The 26095-nt window shown below is 38.2% G+C and overlaps 1 protein-coding gene across 1 annotated transcript in view; it reads left to right on the top strand.

The window, feature by feature from the left end:
- PRIM2 (DNA primase subunit 2) overlaps positions 1 to 26095 on the top strand; it is a 351568-nt gene that overhangs the window by 37583 nt on the left and 287890 nt on the right. Inside the window, 2 exon segments of the mRNA XM_078155303.1 lie at positions 22597 to 22656; positions 22658 to 22693. Coding sequence (XP_078011429.1) covers positions 22597 to 22656; positions 22658 to 22693 — 96 coding nt within the window.

Here is a 26095-nt window from a genome sequence, read left to right as displayed (position 1 = left end):
TATTATTAATCTCCCTTTTACAGATGAGGAAACTGAGTGTGGTTGAGTGACTTGCCTGGGGTCACACAGCTAGTAGTGTTTGAGGCTGGATATGAACTCAGCTCTTTCTGACTCTAATCCTGGTGCTCTATGCACTGTGCCACCTAGCTGCTCACTTGGAGTAGGGAGAGGGGAGTCAGTGACATGTGAAAGTGTTAGCCAAACTTTGAGGAGACAGAACAAGATGAAGAGAGGGACTGAACCTTTTAAACTCAGTGTTGCAAAATGTAGTCAGATTCTAGTTCCCAGGACAGAAGAGAAGAGAATTCTAGCAGAGTACAAAGTATGAGTGTAATTCCTTGCTTTATTTATTGACACTTCATTAAGATGGAGTTAATTTTAGGGAACTCCTCAGAAAGAATTTCTATTCTGTTAACAGTCATGTAGGCATATAGACTGTACCTGTGATTTCACTGGATTAGAGAACTCCTGAGTGAGGAAGCTCCCTCTCTCAATGACAGCCACTAATTTCTCTGCAACTTCCGATCTTAGAGATATGCTTAGAACAGTACAGCCAGTGGTGAGACTAGAACCCAGGACTTCTTGGCTTCTAGGCTAGACTACTATCTTCTATGACATCCTACCTCTGTAACAGTCATACATATGCCACCTAGAAACCACTGGTGGTCTTGGAATTTGTTTCAAGGATTCCAGATAACAACAGAATCTAGCAAATTGTTACTAGGTTTCTGCTAATGGTTAGGCCATCATCCCTGACAAGATGAATATCTCAAGCAATATTAGGTGATATATTAACTAGCAAACTGGTCCTAGAAACACAGATTCTGAGTCAATGTTCCTAACTGTGCACACTTTGAAGCTTACATTACTAGGTTCTTTAGTAGAATTTCATTTGATTTTACTCTCTAAAATCTACTGGCTAGCCTTTGTTCATTTCTACCCCACTCCCATCCTCTCAATGACATTGGTTAAGAATGTGGAATTCTCTAGATTGGCAAGATTTAGTACACTTTCCAGGTAACATTCCTTATAAAGCTGAAACACATTTATAAAATCATTAAGTTCTTTAATAACTAGCATCTCTGAAAGATGTCATAGAATGGGAAATATATTTTTTCTTCATCACCTAAGCACAGCTGTCATCTGAACCCTCTAGAATTTGCATAACGGTACTTTTTGTCAACTTTATCTAATCTTGAGGCTTTCATGTGGATTTAACAGTTTTACAGTGATTGGTGTAGTTGTGACTGAAATTGGACATTTCTTGAAGAGAGCATAGAAAAATAATGTCTCATTTAGGAAGAGGGGATAATCAAAAATAATTCCATGTCTTTATTGGCAATGTAGTAAAAATCCTACTGCAATGTAGTAACTAAATAGTATGTATAAAATGAAGATTTCAAGAATTGAGAATAGATGCCTTATAACCAGCAAGCATTTTTTCCTCCCTTTTTAGAGTTCAACTTAAAAAGTAGGCTTGAGTTTATTTTTTTTTCTTTTTAATTTAGAGTTTTTGTAAAAAAAAATCATCAGCAAGTTCTGTATTATGGCAGAGGATTATTGTTAGTGTTATAATTTATATAGATATTATAATTATGTTGTTACATAATACACAATTATATTCTGAGAGGAAAGAAGACAAATAAGAAAGAATATAGGTGACTAAGTAGAGACAAGAAAGCTATTGCTAAGTGTGCTTTAGCTGTTACAAACTAGATTGGTGAGTTGGCATGCAATAAATTAGGTCAGAATATTTATGGCTTTCTCTTGCCCTAGAGAAAGGTTGCCAGATTTCTCAGATTTGATCCTGACATCTAAACATAGTTCTTTTTTTTTCGTCTATTCCCTTGGGAGTTAGTTGGATAGCCAGATAGGTGGTGCTGTGATGCTGGGGAATAGAACAGTCTGGTGATCACTCTTTTCTGAGTCTTCAGGAATTTGAACAGCTCTAATTGAAGAGTCTGCTTAGAAACCCCAGATTGCTTGCTCTTGGTCCTTTCCAGATGTTAAAGATAGGTCAACTTATGCCGGCCAATCTTATAATTCCTTATAGCATGATGGCAGATTTTTTTTTTGTTTTATATTATGCATATACTGCTTCTCTTTCCACTCTTCCCCACCCTCCCCATCACCACTCGCCCCCAACAGACCTACCTTAGTCTTTGGCATTTAGATAATGATAGAGAAAGGAAAGTTGTTTTTATTCATTTGAATGAAACTAAGGAATAAAGAAATCGTTTCTAAGTCCTAAGAAAAAGGATAGTTAGGGTTTGTTAAAAGCTTTTTGTTTATCTAGGTAACTAATTTTTATGGGAACTGCTGTTAGAACATTTTGTTTACCATATTGAAAAAGAGTAGCAATTTGCTAACATATATATTACCATTTGATTTGCCACTCAGCCTTCTGGTTGCCTGAAGCTGTGTTAGACTTGGATGCTAACAGACTTAATGGTTAGAAAGTAAAAACAAAAAACGAAAACAGTAAACATAGTTTGTTGAATAAATACGTGTCAGTAGAATGGTTTCTAAAAAAAAGTGTTTAGATATTCATCTCCCCAGGGAGGCCAAAAAGGAATATCGCTGGCCTATAAAATTAAGAAAATGTTTGTTATTTAATCCAATAGATAGACACATATTAGGAGGGAGTGATTCAGAGAGAAGGGGTTCCTAAGAGCAAGAATGAGGTTATTGGAGTTGGGATGATTAGGGTTTTGAGCTAAAAATCACTGTCAGGATTTTCATGGAGAATAATGGGACCAGTCTAGAATCTTTGAATAAGGTGCTTCCCAATCTTTTTCATTCTGTGATGCTCTAGTGACTGCCTAAATTTAGCATGAGAATCGGTTGGGGGATGGTGCCAGCATAAATGATAGACACAGGAAGGGCTAGAGAGAATGAAGTATATACATGAACTCCTCAGCAACAATAGGTGGGTGAGTCATACTGACTCAGTCTGCCTACACCCTAGGGTTCTCTGCATCTAGGTTCTGATTTAAAAAAATGGGAGAACATTCAATTAATAAGGCAAGGGAGTTAGAACTGCAATTCCCAAGAAAGCCTGACTTGCTGCCCCACTCATCCCAGTTGGATATTCTACTTTTCCGTTACAATAATGGAATTTTTTTTTTGTGATCCAAGTATTTCTTCAACATGCATCAGATTATAGGCTTTACAGAGGTGCTACATGTGTGTGTGTGTGTGTGTGTGTGTGTGTGTGTGTGTGTGTGTGTATTTATGGCCATATGTTGGATATTTGATAGGTGAGATTTCAATAACAGTCTTTCCTCACTCCAAGTCTGATACTTTTCCCAATGATGGTATCCTAAAACTGTCAAAAATTGGTTGGGAGGAAGTGTAGGAAAGGGGAAAGCTGGTCTTTACAGATCATTTTCTAAAGCAGATCACATAAGAAACACAGCTAACTAAGAAGCATAGACAATGCAAGATGCTACTGTACTGTAGAAGTCCTTTTCCTCTGGGTAAAAGAGGCTAGCACTAGGCATTTGTGAACCCTAGACAAAGAGTGGAGATAAGGGTGGGCTTGTGATTTTATTGATACAGGAATTCCTCTAGATGAAGAAACCCAAACTACTGGTACAGATCAGCATTAAAGTCTTAAATAGTTTCCTGGAGCACTGAGATGGTAAGTGACTTGCCTAGGGTCACTTAGCCAGTAGGTATCAGAGATGGAACTTGAATCATAGCCAGGGTATGTGAAAATTGCAGGTGTTCTTCCTCTTCCCCAAAGTCCCTAATGGATTCAGAATGTGTTCTTTGTTATATGTTGCTGTCTACCAGAGGCTCAGAGCTTTTACTGTCGCTTATGTTAACTCTCAACTTAGATCATCAGTCAGTAAACATTTATTAAGTGCCTACCATGTGCCAGGCATTTTGTTAAGTGCTGGGGATACCAAAAGAGGCAAAAGACAGTCTCAGCCCTCAAGGAGTTCGTACTCTAGCTGGGGAAATAAGATTTAACACACATAAACAATGGGAGAACAGCACAAGACAATGCTAAAATGTGTGGTGCAGATTATAACTTCTGTTGCAAGTAAAAGATAAAGGGTAACAACTGAACTTATGATTTTGTTGGTACAAGGAATCACAGGGGAGGGAATTTCTTCTTCCAATGCTGGTTGACATCTTTTCAACTTGTATGATTTTTCTTTTTCTTTTTTTTTTTTGCTTTTTGGTGAGGCAGTCGGGGTTAAGTGACTTGCCCAGGATCATGCAGCTAGTAAGTGTTATTTGTCTGAGGCCAGGTTTGAACTCAGGTCCTCCTGAATCCAGGGCTGTTGCTCTATCCACTGTGCCACCTAGCTGCCCCCTCAACTTATATTCTTAAGAGAGTTGTCTAGAGCCCTGAGGTAAATGACTTGCCTAGGATCATGTAGCCATTAGGAGTCACAGGTGGAACTTGAACTAGACTTTGAAGTTGGTTCTCTAGCACTATGCCACACTGCATGTACTGGGAGGGAGGAAGGAAACCAGCACTTATTAAGTGCCTGCTGTGTGCCAGCTACTGTGCTAAGCACTTCACAAATATCATCTCATTTGATCCTCACAATATCCCTGAGAGGTAGATGCTATTATTATCCTCATTTTACAGATGAAGAAACTGAGGCAACTAGAAGTTAGGTGAATTGCCTAGAGTCACACAGCTAATAAGGGTCTGAGGCTGGATTTGAACTTGGGCCTTTGTGTTAGATTTGGATGCTAACAGCCTTAATGGTGACGAAATAAAAACAAAAAACCAAAACAGTAAACATAGTTTGTTGAATAAATACATGTCAGTAGAATGGTTTCTAAAAAAAGTGTTTAGATATACAGGCCCAGGGCTTCTCCATCCGCTCTGCCATGTAGCTGCCTTTATTGGAGGTAAGGAAAGAAAAATTGAAATAGATTAGAATCATGGGGAAGAGCTTTATTGAGCTGATGGTACCTGAGCTAGTACTTGAAGGATAAGTTAGATTTAGATGCGTATGGAATAGGGCATGGGCATTTCTTTTGGGGGAATGCAACTCTTACCACTGATGATCACTTAATGGAATTTCCTGAGAAACCAGTAAATTTTGGCACATATATGACAATGTAATGGTATCAATTAAATTTTCGTTGCATCTTGGTAATAAATATATTCTGAGAGGAGGAGGAGGAGAAGGAGGAGAGAGAGAGAGAGAGAGAGAGAGAGAGAGAGAGAGAGAGAGAGAGAGAGAGAAAGAGAGAGAGAGAGATTGTGTGTGTGTGTATGTGTGTGTATGTGTATGTGTATGTAAGCATCTCCCCAGATCAGTGCCATTGCCATACTTAGTGTCTTATATGTGACTGACTTTTGGTACCCCAAACTAAATTCAAAGTACATGAAGGAAAGTAGACATTGGATAGCTCTGGGCTTGATTATAGGTTCATAGGATTTGGAGCTGGAAGATTCCTTAAATAACAGCTAGATCAATATATGGAAGAGGAAACTGAGGCTTAGAAAAGTTAGGTGACTTGCCCAAGGTCCTCCAAATCCCAAACTAGTGCTCTTTGCATCTATTTCAGAATCTCTTTAGGGGTGAAACTTGACTCTATATTCCTTTTACAGTCTGTGAGAAAGGCTTTTTAGCAAATTAATTTTCTTCATCTGGTATCTTTCTTTCCCACCCCTTGATTTCATTCTCAATGTGTTATAATGAGCATGGCAATACCATTGATCCCTGTAGGCTCCTCAGCAGCCTTTGGACTTCTTTGAGAGCTAAGTCAAGACAGATTTTGATTATATACTTCAGATGCTCTTGATAACTGTCTTGGACTAGAGCCTGTAAAATCACCACAAGATCGGGGCTTGGCTGCTTGTATTTCAAAGGTCTGAAAATGGTCAACGTGCTATGTAGTTGAAAACTCAGAAAAAAAGTAAAGCAGGACAATTTTCTGCTGTGCTATTATTGTAAAAATGGGGGGGGGGAAATTGCCTGCTTTTGTTTTTTCAGAAAAACATTTGCCAGTTGGAGCCTTGCAGACGATTGTATTTTGGAGGCCTTTAATTGAGCACCAAAAGGTTATTGCAGAAGATAACATAAGGGAGAGACCATAAAGAAGAAAATTTGAAACTCAGTAATAGAAAGCCATGTGAAGACATAGGCATCTTGCCAATTAACTGGGTGTTTAGAATAAATAGTTTGGAATTAAAGGAGCAGTTGCCAACTTCTTAGTCTTGCCTACCATGTTTCTTAAGGAGACTAGGGAAAAAAAATAATAAACCCCAAGTTATCTTAGGTTTCCCGTTCATTATTGTCATGCATTGAGATGTTTGTTGAGTATTTCAATTCATTTTTTATAACAAGAGCAGAGGAATTATTAAACTTTATATTGTAATGTTAGTGACTAAAATGAGGCAGTATATTTGGAAGAAAATTGATTACCAGGGTGAAAACATAGGAAGAACAAACATTTCTTTCATTACTTAAGTATAAATTTGAGAACTTGTGAAGGGAGGACAAAAAGAAGACAATGGAATATGGTTCATATTTTTTATGGTTTTTAATCTTTATTATTTTAATCTTTAATCTTTAAGGTTCTTTCTGTATAGCTGGGAAGACAAGAAGTATAGATGTGAAATTTAATATACAGTACAAGGAGAATATGTGATAATATGCCAAATTAGGATACAGATGATAAATGCTAGTAAGCATTTTTTTCCTTAATTGCCCAAATATTCTGGTTATCATGAAATTGAAGCTCTGTTGAGTTGGTCAGGCTCACTTGCTGCATGGCTTTCATACCCATCGTATTTCTTTAATGGGAATGACTTTATTTGATTAACAAAGATAGGGGAAAAAATAATGAGGCCTTATGTTTTGGGGATCGGTTCAATATAATGAAATAAGGCAGGAAGCCATCTGTGGGAGACGGTTCTTTTGGGTCACTGTCTTAGACTAATATGACCTCCCTTTACCATTTCTTCCCTTGGCTGAGGGGATGATGGATTGGGGAAAATGCCACAAATCGATATGGAAATCGATTTTTGAAAGGCTTTCATCATTAGAAATAGATTAGAGTTGACTCACACAGATATGAGACAGAAGAAATAGTTTTCAGTAGTGGTAGATAGGATCCTGTTGCCAAATCATAACTGCATTTTAATATTTTAGGTCTGTGTCCCACAGTGAGGCAAATTTCAGCAGTGAGGGGGGCCCATCAGCTCAGAGAGCCTGGAAAATTTGCTCGGTTTCTTGTGCAGCTCCAGACATCTGATCCTGAGTTAGGAAGTCTGGTATGGCTAGTTCTCAGGTTATTCCTGTGCTTGGATCGCTCTAGGGTTGTTTTAGGTTGTGAGTTTATCATAATTTGAGACTTGAGATCTGACTCAGCATGGGATTCTTTTCCGGTATCTTTGGAGAGATTTTGAACTCCCTGTTGACCCTGAAGTATAGCATTTTTTTGAGTGGTGAGTCAGCCTGGTTACCTTTCATCTATTATGTATTTATGTTCCGTGTTCTGCTTTATATATGTTGTCTTCTCTGTTTGAATGTAAACACCTTGAGGGCAGATACTGTTTTTTTTTCTTTGTATCATCAGTGCTCAGCACAGTGCTTGGCACATAGTAAGCACTTGATAAATGCTTCTTGATTAATAGATTGTTATAATGGTGTACTCCAAATCAAGAAGACTTGAATCAGGAATCAGGAAGACCTGCATTCAAATCATACTTTAGAAACTTATTAGCTGTGTGACCCTGGGCAAATCACTCAGGCTTTTCAGGCCTTAGTTTCCTTATCTGTAAAATGGAGTTGGACTCTATGACCAATAAGGTCCCTTTTAGCTGTATATCTATGATCCTGTGATTGGTGATTTTTCCCATATTTGGCCCCTGGGTTTATTGTCAGGTTGGCTCAGACTGATATCAATTTTTCATAAACTCTAAATTTACTTAATAATTTTTGGAAAAGCTGAGTAGGTTAGTTCCCAGAATGGCATATATTATCATTTCTACATCCTTTTGACAATGAGAGAATCATATAAGACTAAAGGAAATACTGCTTTACACAGTATATATAATTTAGCAAGTATATGGAGCTTGCTCTTCTGCATATAGTTCTATATAACTAAACTATAGGGAGCCTTTGCTAATCTCTCCCCTTCACCCCCCCCCTTAGCTGGTGCTTTCTCCTCAAATTATTTTGTAATTACTTGTCTCTGTATATGTCATATTCTTGCCCATAGAATATAGCAAACTTGAGGGCAAAGACCATTTCTTGCATCTTAAAAAAATAATTAAGTTCCTACTATGTACCAGGCGCTGTGTTAAGTGCTTTAGAGATATTTCATTTGATCCTCAAAACAACCATGGGGGTAGGTGCTATTATTTACTTCCATTCTACAGATGAGGAAACTGAGGCAGATGGCAGTTAAGTGATTCACCCAGAGTTATATAGCTAGTAAGTATCTGAGGTCACATTTGAACCTAGATCTTCTTGACTCAAAATCTGAAGTTCTGTCCACTTCATGACCTAGCTGCTCCAAATCTTCCCAGTGAAATTTCTGTTGAACTGAATACACTTACCCCTCCTTTACTCCTATACGTGAGGCACACAGCATGGTGCAATGGATAGAAAGCATTCCTGGCAGTCAGGAAGTCCTTCCTCTAATATATACTTGCTTTGTGACCCTGGGCAAGCTGCTTAACCACCTGATTGCCCCAGGTAACTCTAAGGCTATAATTGCAGAGCAGGTAGAGAACCTGCCTTTGTAGTAGTTTCCTCCTTCATAGAGCCCTTCACATTGACACAGGCCAAATCCCATCATCTTCTCTACATAAGCCCTCCAATTCTAGTCAACTTTGTCTACTTTTACCCATGAAGCTCTCCCTATCTTAGTCTGATGCCAAGAATTCCCGCCTAGAATGCTGTTCTCTGCCTTTCAAAATACCACTTATCTTTCACACTCCAGTTTAAGTCTCAACAAGTAGCACATTTTCAGAGGATGTGAAACTGGCTGATATTGCTAACATGTGTCGTGGCACATTCAAGAGCCAAAAAGTTTCTGTAGGCCTGAAATATGGGCTGAATCAAGTAAGATGAAGTTTAAACGTAAAATGTTGAATTTTGTATGTAGATTCAGGTGTTCAGCTGTTCATGGGAGAATCATGGCTAATCAGTAGTTCATTTAGGGGGAAAAAGATCTTGGGATTTTAGTGGATCTCAAGCTCAACTGAGTCAGAAGTGTGATTTTGTGGCTAAAAAAAAAAAAGCAAATTTAGGCATGTATAAATATGTAGGAATAGCTTCCGTGTATTCTGCCTTGCTCAGACTACATCTAATATCTGAGCTCTATGTTTTTAAAAGAATATTGACAAATTAGATTGTCTCTAGAGGAGGCCAACTAGAATGATGAAAGCTATACCTTGCCATATGTGTATCTGCTGAAGGAATCAGGGATGTTTAGTCTGGAGAAGAGAAGACTTTCAGGGAGCAGGGTGTGATAGATGTCTTCCAGTGTTTGAAAGGAGTAGTCTTTTGAAAGAAGTGTTAAGCTTTCTTCAGCTGGTGCTGGAAGTGGATGGGAGTTACAGTGGATGCAGCACATTTCATTCATTGAATTATTTTGAAAGTAGCATAGGCCACTTGATTTTTCAAGAAGAGGTTTGCTTTTCTTTGGGAAGATGGGAACCATGTTCAAGTGTAGAGAATTTGTTTTGACTTTTCCATGTAGGTTTAGTGGTTAGATTTATACAGATTTATGCAGATTTCTGGTTAATGTAAAGGGAAGGGGGTATTCTTAACAATTGGAACAGTACTGCAGGAAGGAAACAAGCATTGATTAAGTGCCTACTATGTGCTAGGCACTGTGCAAGGCACTTTACAAACATCTCATTTGATCTTCACGACAACTCTAAAGAATAGGAGCTATTATTATTATCTCTATAGTTGAGGAAGTTGAGGCAAATAGAGGTTAATTGACTTGCCCAGGGTCACACAGCTAAGTGTCTGAGGTTGGAACACTCTAGTGTTCATGATACCAGGCCCAGCACTTATTCACTGCAACACCTAGCTGCCATAGGAGAATAGACTGCTTCAGTAGGTAGTGAGTACCTGTTTCTGGAGGTCTTCAAGTATTTGTCAGGGATTTTGCACCCCGTGCATTCTGTTCAGATGCTTATTTCTGTTTGAACTCATATTAGCTCAACAAATATGTACTAAGTGATTACTGTGAAATAGTTCCTTCCCCTAAAGAGTTAATAGTCTCCTGGAGGATACCTGCATCATGTGTAGAGATAAGTAAATGCAAGATAATTTGAAGAGGGAAAGGGCATTAACAATTTGGGGGAGGGGGAGAGGTTTCATAGAGGAGTTAATCTGACTGAGCTGACTCTTGAAGGACAGTAAGGGTTCTGAGAGGTAGAGATGGGGAAGGAGTACTTCCTAGCCATGGAGAATGGCTTCTATAAATGTATGTTGATAGGAGATGGAGTAACCTGGGAAAAGGCTGAATAGTCTAGAACCAGATTGTGAAGAACCTTTAATGGCAGGCTGAAGAGTTTGATTTTCTCCTGCAGGCATCATCCACAAATTCTTCCTAGCCTGCTTTCGTTTGGTGATCTCTCTGTTTCCCAGACTCGTAGCCTCTATTGTCCATACCAAATATGTATTGCCATTTGTCATTTTCTGTTTTTGTTTGACTTTTTTTTGTTTGCCTTTTTGTATTAATCATAAAATCATAACCTCTTAAAGTAGGAAGAGACTTTTGTTAACCTTTATTCTAGCTCTATCATTTTATGGATGAGGGAGGAAACTGAGCTTTAGAGCCACCAAGTGACTTTTTCAAGGTTCTACGATGTGGCAGAGCAGGCATTTGAACCCAGGTCCTCTACCTTGGGTCATGTTATGTGTGCATGTCCTGAGAGAGGGCTTCACACAGCAGGATATGCCTCAACTTCATTGAGATCTTCAGGAGTTATGTTACTGCAAGCTCATTGTGGCAGTTTGGGCCCTGGAACTCCTCCCATATGTGAAAGGAACATCTTTTCTCTCTCTACTCTGCAAAAACTTACTCTTTTTTCTCCCTGCATACTGTACCTCCCCCACGTCCCTGTTATTTATTCATATTTAAGTGTTTCCCTTTTGTAGGTAGTTTATGTATATGTCATACTTTTTCAATTAGATTATTGAGTGTTGGCCTTAGAGTCCAGGAGACCTGAGTTTGAATCCTGCCTCAGGTGCTTACTGGCTGTGTGACCTTGGGTAATCCACTTAACCGCTCTCCAGCCTCATCTGTACAGTATAACAATAGCACCTACCTTACATGTTGTTGTGAGGAACAACGGAGATAGCAGGTAAATCTTAAAGAGCTACATGAATGTGCTCTATTAGCTTTATTTGCTGACATAAGGCTCATTGCCCCAAATTGTCTAGCTTAGTGCCCTGTACACAGTAGATGCTTAAGAAGCATTTGTTAGGTTGCTATACTTTGCAAGGATTTATAAGTACATAAACACTACTTCATTTTGAAAGAAGAGGTTTCCTTTTCTTTGGAAAGACAGGACCTACTTGGATATGGGACTTAGTGGTCTGCAGAATGTCTGTGTTGGCCATACAGAAAACAACAAAAAGAGTGGCCGTAAAATAACCAGACTGTTGCTCTTTTACATTGATGGGTTTGGTCATTAGCCTACTAATGGCACTGTCAGGAAATCAGATTAACTTTCATTTTCCAGCTTTTCTTTTAAACTTGGGGTGATTATAAATAACTCAGAATTTGTAAGGGAAATTACATACAATATTACTAGTTTTAGTTAATTAATACTCACCCACACAGTGGCAATTACATCTTCCATTTCTGCTTTTTTGTTCATTTATTCCTAGGGATTTATAAATTATGGACAATTTGAAGTTGATTTTCTTTGGTTCCTTTCCTCCCCTCCTTTTCTATTGTGTGGCTATCCTCTTATCTTGTTCATATTTAATAGAAAAAAAGCATGCTATAATGATGCAGAATGGAAATAGTAAAAATACTTATAGCTTATATTCTCAACCATAATGAGAATCTGTGCTTTTTTTAAAATTGAATTTGTGAACTTAAAAAAATTATGTTCATTGTGCATTCAGGGAATATCATTATTACCTTTTGTGTAACATAGGTCTGTTTGAAGTGATTTTCCAAATAAATGGCCTAAGGCTGCAGAACGTGTATTTATCATAGAAAATGATACTTCCAGATGTTTTCTTTATCTCATTTGTGATTTGATACTAAACAAAAATATCTGATTCTCTCTCTCTAATGACCTCCATTTCCCTGAATTTGAAAAATCAGTTCAAATTTAATAACATATTTTAACTCTTGGTTTGAACACTTGCTGGTGCAAGCTATTTCACTTTTCTCTACTAGTATAGCTTTGGTCTCACTTCAGAAAAAATTGATATCTAAATATATGCATATTTTGTCAAACAGATAAATCAGAGGATGACTACTTGTATGGTAAAGGACTATACCCTGGCAAGAAAGATTCCTTTAAATACTATCTTTCTTATCTTTTCTTTTTAAGGGGAATTGGATGTGGGGGGAGGGAGGTTTTCTGTGGGTTGTTAAAGTGATTGAGTTCAGAAGCCAGAATAACCCTTAATAAGATCATAGAGTTAGGGGTTGCAAAGGAATGTTAGAAAACTTTTCCAACTTCATTTTAGAGATGAGGAAACTGAGACCCAGAGATTAAGTGATTTCACTGAAGGTGTCAAGATCAGGAAATGAACCCTTACCTTTTGACTCTAAATCCATTCCAAGATGATAGGTACCACCGTCAGCTGAAAATCAGTTAGAAATTGTAACATGTTTTTGAAGCTTTACTGCTTCAGTAAGAATAATGAGATTTATTGTATAAGTGTTGCCTTGTGGTGTAGAGGAAGGCTTAGATTTGGTTGGGACCTGGGTTTGAATTCTGCATCTGATGCCGATTAAGTTCAACAAAAATATACTTATTATGTGTGAGGTATTATTAAGTCCCGTATCCTAGGGGATACTGGTTGTATAACTATGGGAAAGTCACTTGGCTTTTTGTTTCTTATTTCTTCAATTTCCTTTCAGCTTTGGTAGATTATAGTTGCACTAAGATTTTTGGGATGCTATGTATATATGTGTGTGATCTATCTATGTTTTATAAATATGCATGCAATAAGAAATATATATATATATATACGTATATATGTAGACATATCTATATCTGTCTATGTAATCTATACATAAAGAAATTACATTACTAACTAGGATGTTGTTACTTATGCACATAAGTAATCTGTAGGGATCAAAGATATTTTACCTTTCCTGGAATAAGTAAAACTCTGTACAAACTTGCAAATTAACAAAAGTTGGTTTACTTTGTGGGAGGTATTTCACATAATTGATGGGGAAAAAAAATCTATGTAGTAGCAGATACTTGAAAAGGATACCAGGTGCTGTAATAATTCTACTACATCTGCCCCTGCTTACCTGAATGAAATTGACTTCTGGAAGAGCAGGAAGCCTTTTTGTCTTGTCTGTGTCTTTAATGATGAGTTTTTATCAGGTATGCGAGTAGGCAGCCTCATTTGGGGAATCTTGGAAATGAAATGTACTCCTCTTTTCCCCTGGCCCTTTGAGAGGAAAAGGGGCATAATACAATGTCTGAGAATCTCAAATTTTAGAGATTTGAAAATAATAAGAAAATAATAATAGAAAATCATAAATGTTCTTCAATTCAGAAAGCATTAGGGGCCATTTGTATGCAAAGCACTGTGCCTAGGCCCTGCAAATCCAAAGATAGGTCACAGAATTTATAGTGTGAAGGGACCTCAGAGACTGTCTTATCTAATTGGTACCTGGCTGAAACACTCTGCTACAATATTCCCAACAAGTGGCCTCTGCTCAAAGATTTTCAGTGAGAGAGAACCTCATTACCTTCCAACCAGCCCATTCTACTTTTAAAGAGCTCTAATTGAGAAGTTTTTCTTCATATCATAACTACATCTGTAGTTTGGAAACTTCCACACATTACTTCCAGTTTTGCCCTCTAAGGCAAAAGTCTATGAGCAAGTCTGTGGTGGAGGAGGGTACCTCTTACAGCAGCCCTTGAGTTGCAGGGAAGCTTTGTTTCTCTGACTTCAACTCTACCTACCTGTCTTACTGGCCAGCCTATTTTTCTTATCTCCATTTTCTTCCTACCTTCCATTATCCACTCTAGGATTTGACGGAATACAAGCTCACAATTTAATAGAAGCAGCTTAGCATAGGGCCTGGTATGCAGTAGTCACTTAATAAATGTTTAATGACTGTCTAGGACTGACAATAAGATGCACACAATTAATTTGGACAAGGAAGTATAAGACAGGTCCAAAGATGAGTTTCAATAGTCAGCAGTCAATGATCAGTAAACATTTATTAAAAGCCTGCTGTGTGCCAGGCACAATGCTAAGCACTGGGGATACAAAGAAAAGCAAAAGATAGTCCCTGCCCTTCAAGGAGCTCATAATCTAATGGGGGGAAGACAATACATAAAAAGAAGCTGAAAAGTGGAGGTTTGTTGGGTGAAGGCGGAGAAAGAGGCTGTGCAGGGGCATGAAGTCCTACAGCCAAGTAGGAAATGAGGGGGTGACTCTCCTAGGCTTCCTCCTCAAATAGAGGATCTGGGAGGAGCTTGCAATGTCTGCCCTCCACCTTCTCTAATCAGAGGCAGAGAGAGGTTCAAGGGACAGAGATTTCTGAGGAGGTATTGAGGAAAAGTTCCCTGATAAATTTGAGGAAAGGAGAGATCACTTTTAGTTGGGGTCATGAGGTGGACCTTGAAGAAATTTTGAATAGACTAATTTGGGGGGTGAGATGGGGAGAAGAGGTCATTTGAAGCATATAGAGGAGCAAAGGCACAGGGATGGAGAAGGGTAGGATGAGAACAGGTAGTTCAGTTTGTTTGGAACGTAGTATTTGTGAAAGGGAAGAGTATGCCATAGAGTTAGAAAGGGTGGTGGATAGGATTAGGAGTTTACACTTCTATAGGCAGTAGGGGGTTAAGAAGAGGGGATGGATTTGAAAAGCATAGTAGTAGTAGAATCAATAGGACTGAGCCAGTGAGTTGAATATTGGGGGAAAAGGAGAAGTCAAATATGACCCTGAGGTTATGCATAACTACATGACTGTGAGGATGGTGAGATTTTCATTTGCAGAAAAAAAGATGCAAGAAGGGGCTTTTAATACCTTGAGTTTAAAGTAGTGTTGGGAAAATATCCGAGTAGAAATAACTAGCAGGCAGCTGGAAAAATAGTACTGGAACTCTAGGGAGAGGATTAAAGGTATAGATAAAGATTTTATAGTTCACTTTACAGAAGGTAATGATTGAAGTCCTGGGAGTGGATGAAGTTACAAGGGAGAGAAAGTAGAGAAGACCAAGGTTAGAACTTTGGGGGAATCTCTGTTCAAGGAGGAAGAGAATATGGAGCCTGCAAAAAGATAAAGAAGAAACCATAACAAAGAGAGAAAGTAAATAATAATAGCTTCTAGTTACATAGTACTTCATTTAATTTTATTTTTTTAAAATAATTTTTCATTGATGTTTTCAGTTTCTTACATCACCATATTATCTTATGTATTCCTTACCTTCCCCTAGAGTCATCCCATATGACAAATAGAGGAGTTTTTTTAATAGAGGAAAAAAAAATCAGTATAACTGATGGATACATTGAGAAAGTCCCAAAGTATGTGTAGTGTGTAATACCTGTGGACCTCCCACCTCCACAAAGGGGTGGGTTGGGGATGTTTCCTCATATCTTTCCATTCCAGTCCTGCTTGATCTTTATAATTTTATTATACTTACTTTTGATTTTTTTGGTGTGGTCTTTCCATTTTCATTGTTGTAGTTCCTGTGTGTATTAGTTTCTTGGCTCTATTTACTTTATTCTGCCATTGGGGTCCACTGGCAAGACAAAAATCAAGACTACTGGAATTGTCTAGGATTCAGTACATGGCCGTGGCATCATTGATCTAAGTGCGCTACAGCATCGCTTCTACTTCCTCTGGATTATTGAAACAAATTGATCACATCCACCCATTCTACCAGGGGAAGTCTTCACATGATTGGAGTAGACATCTCCCTAACTCACTGATGGTTTTGAGGCCCATTGGTTATCCTCAACCTGGTTTAGCTTGTCTGCCATGAAGGTTTTACTGGGGTGTGGTTGCTGTGCATGCTATAGCTTCTTGGAATTGCAGGTGAGAGTTGAGTGACAGATGGACTCCACAGATAGATAGATGAGTAGCCCTGAAAAGGGCTCGGCAAGCCTTCACACCTGAGGTGCAATTTCTCTCTGAATATCAGCATCGCACCATCCATATATGGAACCATTGATTGCAGCAAATGGAGAAAATTTGAATGCTGTGGATAATCTCAAACCTTGCCACTATACTTCCTAGGGATGGCCACATAAATGATTAGGTTGACTCATGTACTACCAGAGCTAGCTCAGCGTTTGGGAGGTTTCGTAATAAAGTATGGGAGAGAAGAGGTATTAGGCTGCATAGAAAACTGAAGGTCTACAGAACCATTTTGGTGACTTCACTGTTGTATGCCTGTGAAACATGAACAGTTTTCCAGTGCCATACCAGGAAACTGAATTGCTTCCATTTGAATTGTCCTAGTAAGATTCTGAAGATCACCTGGCACGATAAGGTACTAGACACTGAGGTCCTCTCTTGAGCTGAACTGCCAATCATTCAAACTCTGCTACAGAGAGCACAACTCTGATGGGCCGGCCATGTTGTCTGAATGCCAAACATATGTTTACCTAAAAGATTACTTTACGGAGATCTCACACAAGGCAAGCACTCACATGGAGGTCAGAAGAAGCGGGGTAAGGGCAGTCTCAGGGCCTTTCTGAAGAACTTTAGTATTGATTGTGAGACATGGGAGACTCTGGTAATGGACTGTCCAGCCTGGCATGTCCACATCAAAGAAGGTTCTATGCTGTATGAGCAAAGAAGAATTGAAGTAGCTTAAAGGAAATGTGATATGTACATATCTAGAGACGTCTCCATTCCAAATGTTCAAATGAATTATTTGTGCCTGACCTGTGGTAAAGCTTTTCAGACTCACATTGGCTAAATCCATAGTCAAATATACTGTACCTTGACCCCAATATCGTGATGTCGTTGGTCCTCTTCAGATGTGAAGGACAAACAACTTCACTCTGCATCAGTTCATATATGTCTTTCCTGGCTTCTGTGTATTCACCAACAAAGCATTAGTGTGCCCATCTTCCCATAACTCATTTAACATTGTTACCATTTTTGGGTAATTTTTACCAATTTGCAGGGTGTGAAGTGAAATCTCAAAGTTGTTTAGATTTGCATTTCTCTCATTATTAGTAATTTGGAGCATTTTTTTTCTTTTTGGTGAGGCAGTTGGGGTTAAATGACTTTCCCAGGGTCACACAGCAAGTAAGTGTCAAGTGTCTGAGGTTGGATTTGAATTCAGGTCCTCCTGACTCCAAGGCAGGAGCTGTATCCACTCTGTCACCTAGCTGCCCCTACATTTTTTTTTAATGTGGTCGTGAATGCTTTGCAGTTATTCTTTTGAGAACTGTTTGTTCTTATCCTTTGACCATTTATCCATTGAGAATTATGTAGCACGTTAAAATTTGCAAAATGATTTATATGTTACTTCATTTGATCTCACAACAACCCTGTGAGATAGTTACTATTATTATTTCCATCATACAGATGAAGAAACTGAGGCTGAGACAGGCTAAGTGACTTGCTTAGGCATTGTAAAATGTCTAAGACAAGATTTGAGCTCAGGTCTTACTCTGCTGTGCCACCTAGCTATGCAGTGACCTAGAAGCAAAGGGAGAAGAAGATCAAGAAAGGGAGGATTGGCTACGTTGCTGTTGGCTAAAAGTAATTATTGAAACCATGAAAATGGATGAGCTCACCAATAGAAATTACAGAGAGAGAAAAGAAGAGGGTCAAAGATAGACCCTTAGGGATACCCATATTTTAGATCTGGGAAAAGAATTGGGGACCTGCAAAGGAGATAGAGAAGGTAGGAGTAGAAACCATGAAAGTACAATGTCAGAGAAGCTAAGGGAGGGTGTTGAAGAAGAGGCAGGCAATGTAAAATTTTGCAGAGAGGTAAAGGAGGATATAGAGAGAAGAAAGTTCACTGGATTTAGTGATAATGGACATTATTAATGACCTTGGAAAGATGTTTTTGGTATAGCAGAGGCAATGGAAGTGAGATTGCAATGGATTAAATTTTGAGTAGATGGTAAAGTTAAGACGATACGTATTGTCTACACTTTCTGGAAGTCTGGCATTGAAGAAAGAGAGGATGGTAACTTGAAGGAATGTCAGGATAAAGAGGAGTTTTTATTACCAGTATTATTATCGTTTAAAGTTTAATTGATGACATTTGTTTTTACACCAATCATTTCTGGATATCTCACTCAGTCAGCCCCCTTCCCCTCCACCTAGTGAACCTTCCTTTGTAGCAAAGAAAGTTAGGTAAAACCAACTAAAGATAATGACCATGTCTGATTGTATTTACAACATTATGCATCCATTTGACTTTCCCCCTTTTCTTAGAAAGGGAATAAATTGTCAATCCTCAAGCATTTATTAAGCAACTACCATGTGCCAGGTATTGTACTAAGTGCTGGAGATAGGAAAGAAGGCTAAAATCAGTCTGTGCTTTCAAAGAGAACAGTCTAACGTGAGAGACAACATGAGAAGAATTATGTACAAACAAGATATATACAAGTTAAATATACAGCATAAACGTAGAGGGAAGGGACTAAGATCAAGGGAGAATTAGAAAGATTTCATGTATAAGGTGATATTTTAAAGCTGGGACTGAAGGAAGTCAATGAGTATATTTTATCATCTCTTCCAGGTTAGCTTTGTTTTAGTATGTATATCATTTTCCTAGTTCTCTGTACTTCATTCTGCATCAATTCATACAAATTCAAGGAAAGGATTTTTTGTAGAATAGTTATAGATCTCAGCATCTTTGTATACTAGGAGTGTAGGTGAAGGAGCCAAAAGAGAGGATTATAGCCTGAGGGAGTGGCTTGGTCAGTTTTGAGAAATGGATAAACTTTTTATTCACTGAAAGTCCTGAAACATTTACTATTAAGTTCTAAGAATAAAAATTGGTGTGGATTTTAGAAATGACATACGTGGCTTTGATTATGCTCAATTACTTTGGGCATTTGAGCATGGAATCACCCCTGTGCTGAAACTTTCACCTACCTATTTTCTTCACTAGGCAGAACTTTGACCAAATAGATGGTTTTATACTGTCCTATTTTTCAAGATACACTTTTGAGAAAATTTCATTGTATTCCTTGTTATCCTATTCCAGTTTTATGTAAGATTTATGAGAGCTGTCTTATTGCATTCTGACATTTTGTAAAAGATGCAGACAAAAAACATATTTGGGAAATAGGATCTCTTACAACTTATAGTATTTGAGAGTGTAACAATTTACCTTAGGCTGGAGATTCGCCTCCCTAAAGTTTACTTGGCAAAGCTTTTATTGCTTAACAATCACCTATGATTTTGTTAGTGTAAATGTAAGGTGAAGTTTAATAGATCTGAACCTGTGAGATACAGGAACTGGATTCAAATTCAGCCTGTAGCTCATTCTGGTTCTGTTATGTTGGGCAAGTTACTTTAGCGATGTTGCAGAATAGTTGCTGGAATCATTGGCACTCTCCCCCCCATGCTGGACTTTTTCTTCCCGGGTAAGAATTGATTCCCCTTTTGTAAACAAACAAGCCTTGAGATAATAACAGTTTTACCAGACTAATAAACATGGAATGTTGTAGCTAACCTCTTCCTACTTTCTTTCTTGTCCTTCCTTAAAATACACAGCTAGATCCAATAAAATCCCTACCATAAGAATTCCTCATGTTTGACCATGTCATTGTCCTGAACAAAAAGTTACTTTTCTATTGACTTTAGGATAAAGGCATTTATTATGCACATTTTCTATTCCTGGTATGTTACTAAGCACTAGGATCACAAAGGGAAAAAACAATGAAACAATTCTTTTCCTCAAAAGCTAACATTCTTTTTTTTTGTTTGGGGGGGAGGAGGGGAATACAACATATACATGTATAAGTAAATAGAACATATACACACAATAGAGATAGAGTAATTTTTTGAGGGAGTGAAAGGCACTAGCTGGTGGAGAGATTCAAAGAGGCTTTCCATAGAAGGTGGTACTTGAGCTGTGTTTTTTTTTTTTTGTTTTGGTGAGGCAATTGGGGTTAAATGACTTGCCCACGGTCACACAGCTAGTTAGTGTTGTGGGTCAGAGGCCGTATTTGAACTAAGGTCCTCCTGAATCCAGGGCTGGTGCTCTATCCACTGTGCCACCCACCTGCCCCTGAGCTATGCTTTTCTATGAAGTAAGATGGGAGTGTATTCTAGGCGTGAAGGACAGCCTGTGCAAAGTCACAGGTAGGAGGTGAAATAATAACAATAGTAGCGAGCGTTTATATAATGCTTTGAGTTTTTCTAATTGCCCTACAAATATTATCTCATTTTATCCTCACAACAACCCTGGGAGTAGGTGATATTTTTTTTTTTGTCCCCATTTTACAGATGAGGAAACTGAGGTAGATACAAGTAAAGTGACTTGTCCAGGGTCACATAGCTAATAAGTATCTGAGGCTGCATTTGAACTTAAGTCTTCCTAGCTACAGGTCCATTGCCCTGTTGTGTATCAGTAACAGCAAGTGGGCCCAATTTGGGGTCATAGCTACATGACTGGAAGTAATGTGTAATAAGCCTTGAAACTAAATATAGTTATAGCTAACTTAGCTCTTTGCTCTAAAATTCTTTGCTTGTATTATTTTAAGATCTCCTTTCGTATAATGCTTAAGTATCTGATGAAGTAAAAAAAATGAACACAGCACATATGATGTGTGAATTTATAACTTGAGTGTGAGACTTGATGGAAAATGTTAAATATTCAGAGGTATTCATGTCACATAAGACTTATCAGCATGGAAATAGGAGGTCATTTAGAATAGTTTGATGCTCTGTGTGTTCATAGCACTTTCACGATTGGAAGCCATCTCCACCCCTTATCTCCTTTTGTGTTTATCTGATACTTTTTTCTCTTAGCTTGACCTGGAATTGCTGTTTTCATACCTGCATTAGAATATTCATATTTTGACTTTTCCTATGGAATCCATGTTTATTGATCTGTTCGTTTTTCTTCCATTTTGCATGTCATACTGCATGATCTCTAGGTAGATGGTGTTAACCTGCCTATTGGAATCTTTGTAATTGGGCAGATTCAGGGCAGAGCTATGTAGATAGAAAGGCTCTAGTATTTTTGGAAGTTTTTCCTCTTTGGAGGAAAGTTAAGTGTATGTGTTTATATTGCAAATAGAATCATATTTTTTTAAAACTGGAAGGGATGCAGAGAAGAAAAGTCTTAGGGGAGCATGATAGCTGTCCTCAAAGCTTTGAAGGGCTGTCACATGGAAGAGAAATTAGACTTGGTCTATTTGGCCTCAGAGGAGAAGACCAACAGTGGGTCAGCATTGTAGAGAGGCAAATTTAGGCTTGATGAAAGCTGAAAAATCTTAGCCTAAAGTGGAATGGGCCAAAATAGGAAGTTGTGATTGCCTTCTCATTGTGGGGAAGCATTCAAGCAAAAGCCAGCTGACCACTTGTCGATATATTGTCGAGGGCATTCTTGGTCAGGTATTGACTTGAATGGTGTCTGAGGGCCCTCATAACTTGGAAGTTCTGTGACCTTGGAGATCTCCTGGTTCATCCCCTACGTTATATAGATTAGATAATTGAGATAAAGAGAACTGAAGTGACTTAAGTGCTCTTGCTTTAGCCAGAGTTAGTGGCAGAGTTAGACTCTTAATTTGAAAATATGCAAGCCAGTACAGTTCTAAAATAGTAGATTTATAGTTCTGAGAAAAAAAGAAGTGTATGTGTGTGCAGAGTTTAATAATTGTGAATAAGAAATTTGGCAATATTTACAGTGTTTTGTATTAGAAATGAAAGATTCTTTCCTATCTTTGTCTCTGGCTCTCCCTCTCCATCTCCCTCTTCCTATCCTTCCGCCTGTCCTTATCCCTGCCTCTGTCTCTCTCCCTCTGTCTCTCCCTGTTTTTGTCTCTGTCTCTTTCTGTCTCTCCTTTCCTTCCTCTGTTTCTCTGTCTATCTCTGTCTGTCTCTGCCTCTCTGTTTCTCTGTCTCTCTCTCCCTCCTTCCCTCTGTCTGTTTCTCATTCTCTCCCTCTACCTTCTTTTTTTTTTTGATTTGTCCTAACAGTGTCCCTGTGGGGATATGGAAAGCATTTTGTACTAATGGGTAAACAGAGGCCCAGAAGTTGTAGGGTGTGCTTCTAATGACATTGATGATGGTATATGTAACTAGATCTCATGTTAAATATAGAACATCTTTTGAAAAATGGCTTCATTAATAATATATAATGGAGAAAGTTTGGGGAGTTTTTCAGTTCTGCAGAAGGGTAGACTCCTGTCACCAAAGAATAATAGCTTTTAAAAAATTAACATTGAGGTCTTTTACATTTTTAAACATTGTACTATGTATGTTTTCTTTCAGATTAGTAAAGAAGAAAAGGCGCTCCACTCTCAGGATATTCTTGATTCATCCATGCCTTTAAGGTGGAAACAAGTATGAATTAGAAGCTGTTTATAAGGTGAGAAAATTGTTTGAATGTTTCCTAGGATTTTTGTAACTCTTAAGTTAGAATAGTTGTGGGGAAGTTGATGATTTTCCCTTTAGTGTTTTTGGATGTCTCACCCTTAATTGGTACAATATTCTAATTTGATTGTGGTTCTAAGGTTTGCTACTACAACTGATTTTGTTTTTCAGTATTTTTGTTTTTATAGTAATACCTGAGTAATTGGAGGGTTGGGGGTTATTCATAGGGGAAAGTATGACTTTTAGAATTCTGGAGAAGAAGTACATTTTTACTACTTGCACGTGTATACAACATCCAGGTTCTGGCTGACCAAATGTTGTTGGGGACAATTAACCAAGAGCACTTAATGAATACAGAGGAGTGATGTATAAATAATATGTCAATTGTTGGAAGTTTTTTTTCTCTTAAGTTATTGAAGCCTACCTTTTTAGTCTTGTTATCATAATATTACTTTATTTAGCCAATTTGTTTTTCGTAGCAACAATAAAGATATATTTTAAAAAGAAAGCTAAATAAAAATGTAGGAGGACTGACATGGCTAGGTAGTAGATAAAATGCTGGAGCTGGAGTCAGGAAAACCCGAGTTCAAATCTAGCTCCAGACATTTACTACCTGTGTGACCCTGGACAAGTCACTTAACCTCTGTCTGCTTTGATTTTTCTCATGTATAAAATAGGGATAATAATAGTGCCTACTTTCCTGGATTGTTGTGAAGATCAAATGAGATAATATTTATAAAGTACTTTGCAAACCTTAAAGTGCTGTATAAATGTTTACTGTGGTTTCTTCTCTGTTGTCTCTTGGGCAATCTTAGAAACACATTCTCAGATGTAAACCTTATTAGCCTCTTCTGGCTACAGGTTCTCAGAATAGCTGTCCCACCTAGCAGTCTGACCAGTTCCGGTCAGTTCTCTAATTCTTTCCTGCTACCTACAGAGACACGTTCAAGTCAAGCCAACCAGCACTTATTAAGGGCCTCCCATTGCCAGGTATTGTGTCTCACAGACGAGTGAAACTTTTATCCCGGGATCCCCAGTTTTTTTTTCCTCTCCCCCTCCTCCCCCTCCTTCCTGGCCCCTCCCCCTCCCCCTCTCCTTCATCATCAGAGGATGCAGAAATTAAGGACACATGTTACAAAATTGCATCCAGTTAATGGTTGGAGTCAATGGACAGACTTCCAGTGTCTTTCTCTGTCCTCCCAGGGAAGCTTGTCCCAGGTCTAAATAAAAGTATGCCATGTAAATTAAGGGTCTTGCCAAGTCAGAGGAGCAGAATCACTCCATGCCCCTCCAGATTACTTTTATCCCTGAAAGCCAGATGTTGCATCAGCCCAGAGGTTGCTCAGCAGTTGTCAAAACAAGATGAATTAGAAAGGCATCTAGGTGTTGCAGTGGATCAAGCCTTGCTGGACTCCAGAAGATTCATCTTCCTGAGTTCAAATGTGGCCCCAGACACTTACCAGCTGTGTGACCTTGAGCAAGTCACCCAACCCTGTTTGCCTCAGTTTCCTCATCTGTAAAATGAACTGGCAAAGGAAACGGCAAACCACTTCAGCATCTTTGTCACAAAAATCCCAAATGGAGTCATGAAGAGTTGGACCTGACTGAAATGACTGAACAACAATATGAATTAGGGGTAGTCTTTGAATTTTTTCTTTCTTTCCCATTTTATGATTTTTTCTTTTAGGACTTCGTCATTCAGCCGTATTTTCTGTTCTCACATAATTAAATTCATACCATGCCTACTGCCCTTGGGGTATTTCTTCACTTAACATTTATATAAAACAATGGGTTCTTTGTGGAGTTTGTAGCAGGGCCTGGCCAAAACCCATTAAACAGACCTTCTAATATTTGATGATACTAATCATGCATGCTCACATTGTCCCATTAAGTTTTTTTTTGGCCTCTGACTTAAATATCCCTGGTTCTGTAATTCGATCCTGGGATGGTCTTGTTTTAAAAAAAATTTTTCCCACAATTATATGTTAAAAACAATTTTTAACATTTATTAAAATTTTTTTTTGAGTTCCAAATTTTCTTCCTTCCTTTCTACTCGCCCCTCCCCCCACATTGAGAAGGCAAGCGATTGATGTTATACATGTGCAGTCATGAAAAACGCATTTCATGTTAGTCATGTTGTGAAAGAGGACACAGACAAAAAAAACCCTAAGAAAAATAAAGAAATAGTATGCTTCAATCTGAATTTAGACTCCATCAGTTCTTTCTCTGGAGATGGGTAGCATTTTTATCATAAATCCTACAGAATTGTCTTGGATTATTATATTACTCAGAATAGCTAAGTCATTCATAGTTGATCATCATACAGTATTGCTGTCACCATATACAATGTTCTCTTGGTTTTGCTCATTTCACTTTGTATCAGTTTATTTAAGTCTTTCCAGGTTTTTCTGAGAGCATATTGCTTGTCATTTCTTATAGCATAATAGTATCCCATCACAATCATATACAACAACTTGTTCAGCCATTCCCCAATTGATGGACATCCCCTCAATTTCCAAATCTTTGCCACCACTAAAAGAGCTGTTATAAATTGTTTTGTACATATAAGTCCTTTTCCTTTTTGTTTTTTCATCTTTGGGAAACAGACCCCCATAGTGGTATTTCTGGGTCAAAAGGTATGCATGGCTTTGGGCATAGTTCCAAATTGCTGTACAGAATGACTGAATCAGTTCACAACTCCAGCAACAATGCATTAATGTCTTAATTTTCCCATATCCCTTCCAACATTTGTCATTTTCCTTTTTTGTCAAATTAGCCAATCTAGTAGGTGTGGGGTGATAGCTTAGAGTTGCTTTAATTTGCATTTCTGTAGTAGTGATTCAGAGCATTTTTTTCATATGACTGGATAGCTTCTTGAAAACTGTCTGTTCATATCCTTTGACCATTTATCACTTGAGGAATGGCTCTTATTTCTATAAATTTGGCTCATTTTTCTATGTACTTGAGAAATGAGATCTTTATCAGAGAAACTTGCTCTAAATTTTTTTCAGTTAAGATTACTATATATTTCCCATGTCCCATTTCCCCCCCGGTTTATCTTATTATCTCTCCTTTCACTCTGTCCATTCCCAAAAGTATTTTGCTTTTGGCTTTACCTCCCCTAATCCACCTTGCCTTCTAACACAACCCTTTCCCTCCTGCTTTCCTGTATGGTAAGATAGATTTCTATACCCAAGTGAGTGTGTATGTTATTCCCTCTTTAAACTTATTCTGATGAGAATAAGTTTCACAAACCTCCTCCTTCCCTGTCTTCCCCTCTACCATAAAAACTCTTTTGTGCCTCTTTTATGTCAGATAATTTATGCCATTCTACCTTTCCCTTTCCCCTTCTCCCAATGCATTCCTTTTTCTCATCCTTTAATTTAATTTTTTAAGA

This window comes from Phascolarctos cinereus, unplaced genomic scaffold (assembly GCF_003287225.1).
Source record: "Phascolarctos cinereus isolate Bilbo 61053 unplaced genomic scaffold, phaCin_HiC Scaffold_5;HRSCAF=322, whole genome shotgun sequence".
NCBI classification, from domain to species: Eukaryota; Metazoa; Chordata; class Mammalia; order Diprotodontia; family Phascolarctidae; genus Phascolarctos; species Phascolarctos cinereus.
Note: the sequence above shows the minus strand (reverse complement) of the source record. Positions and strands in the feature narration are given on the sequence as shown.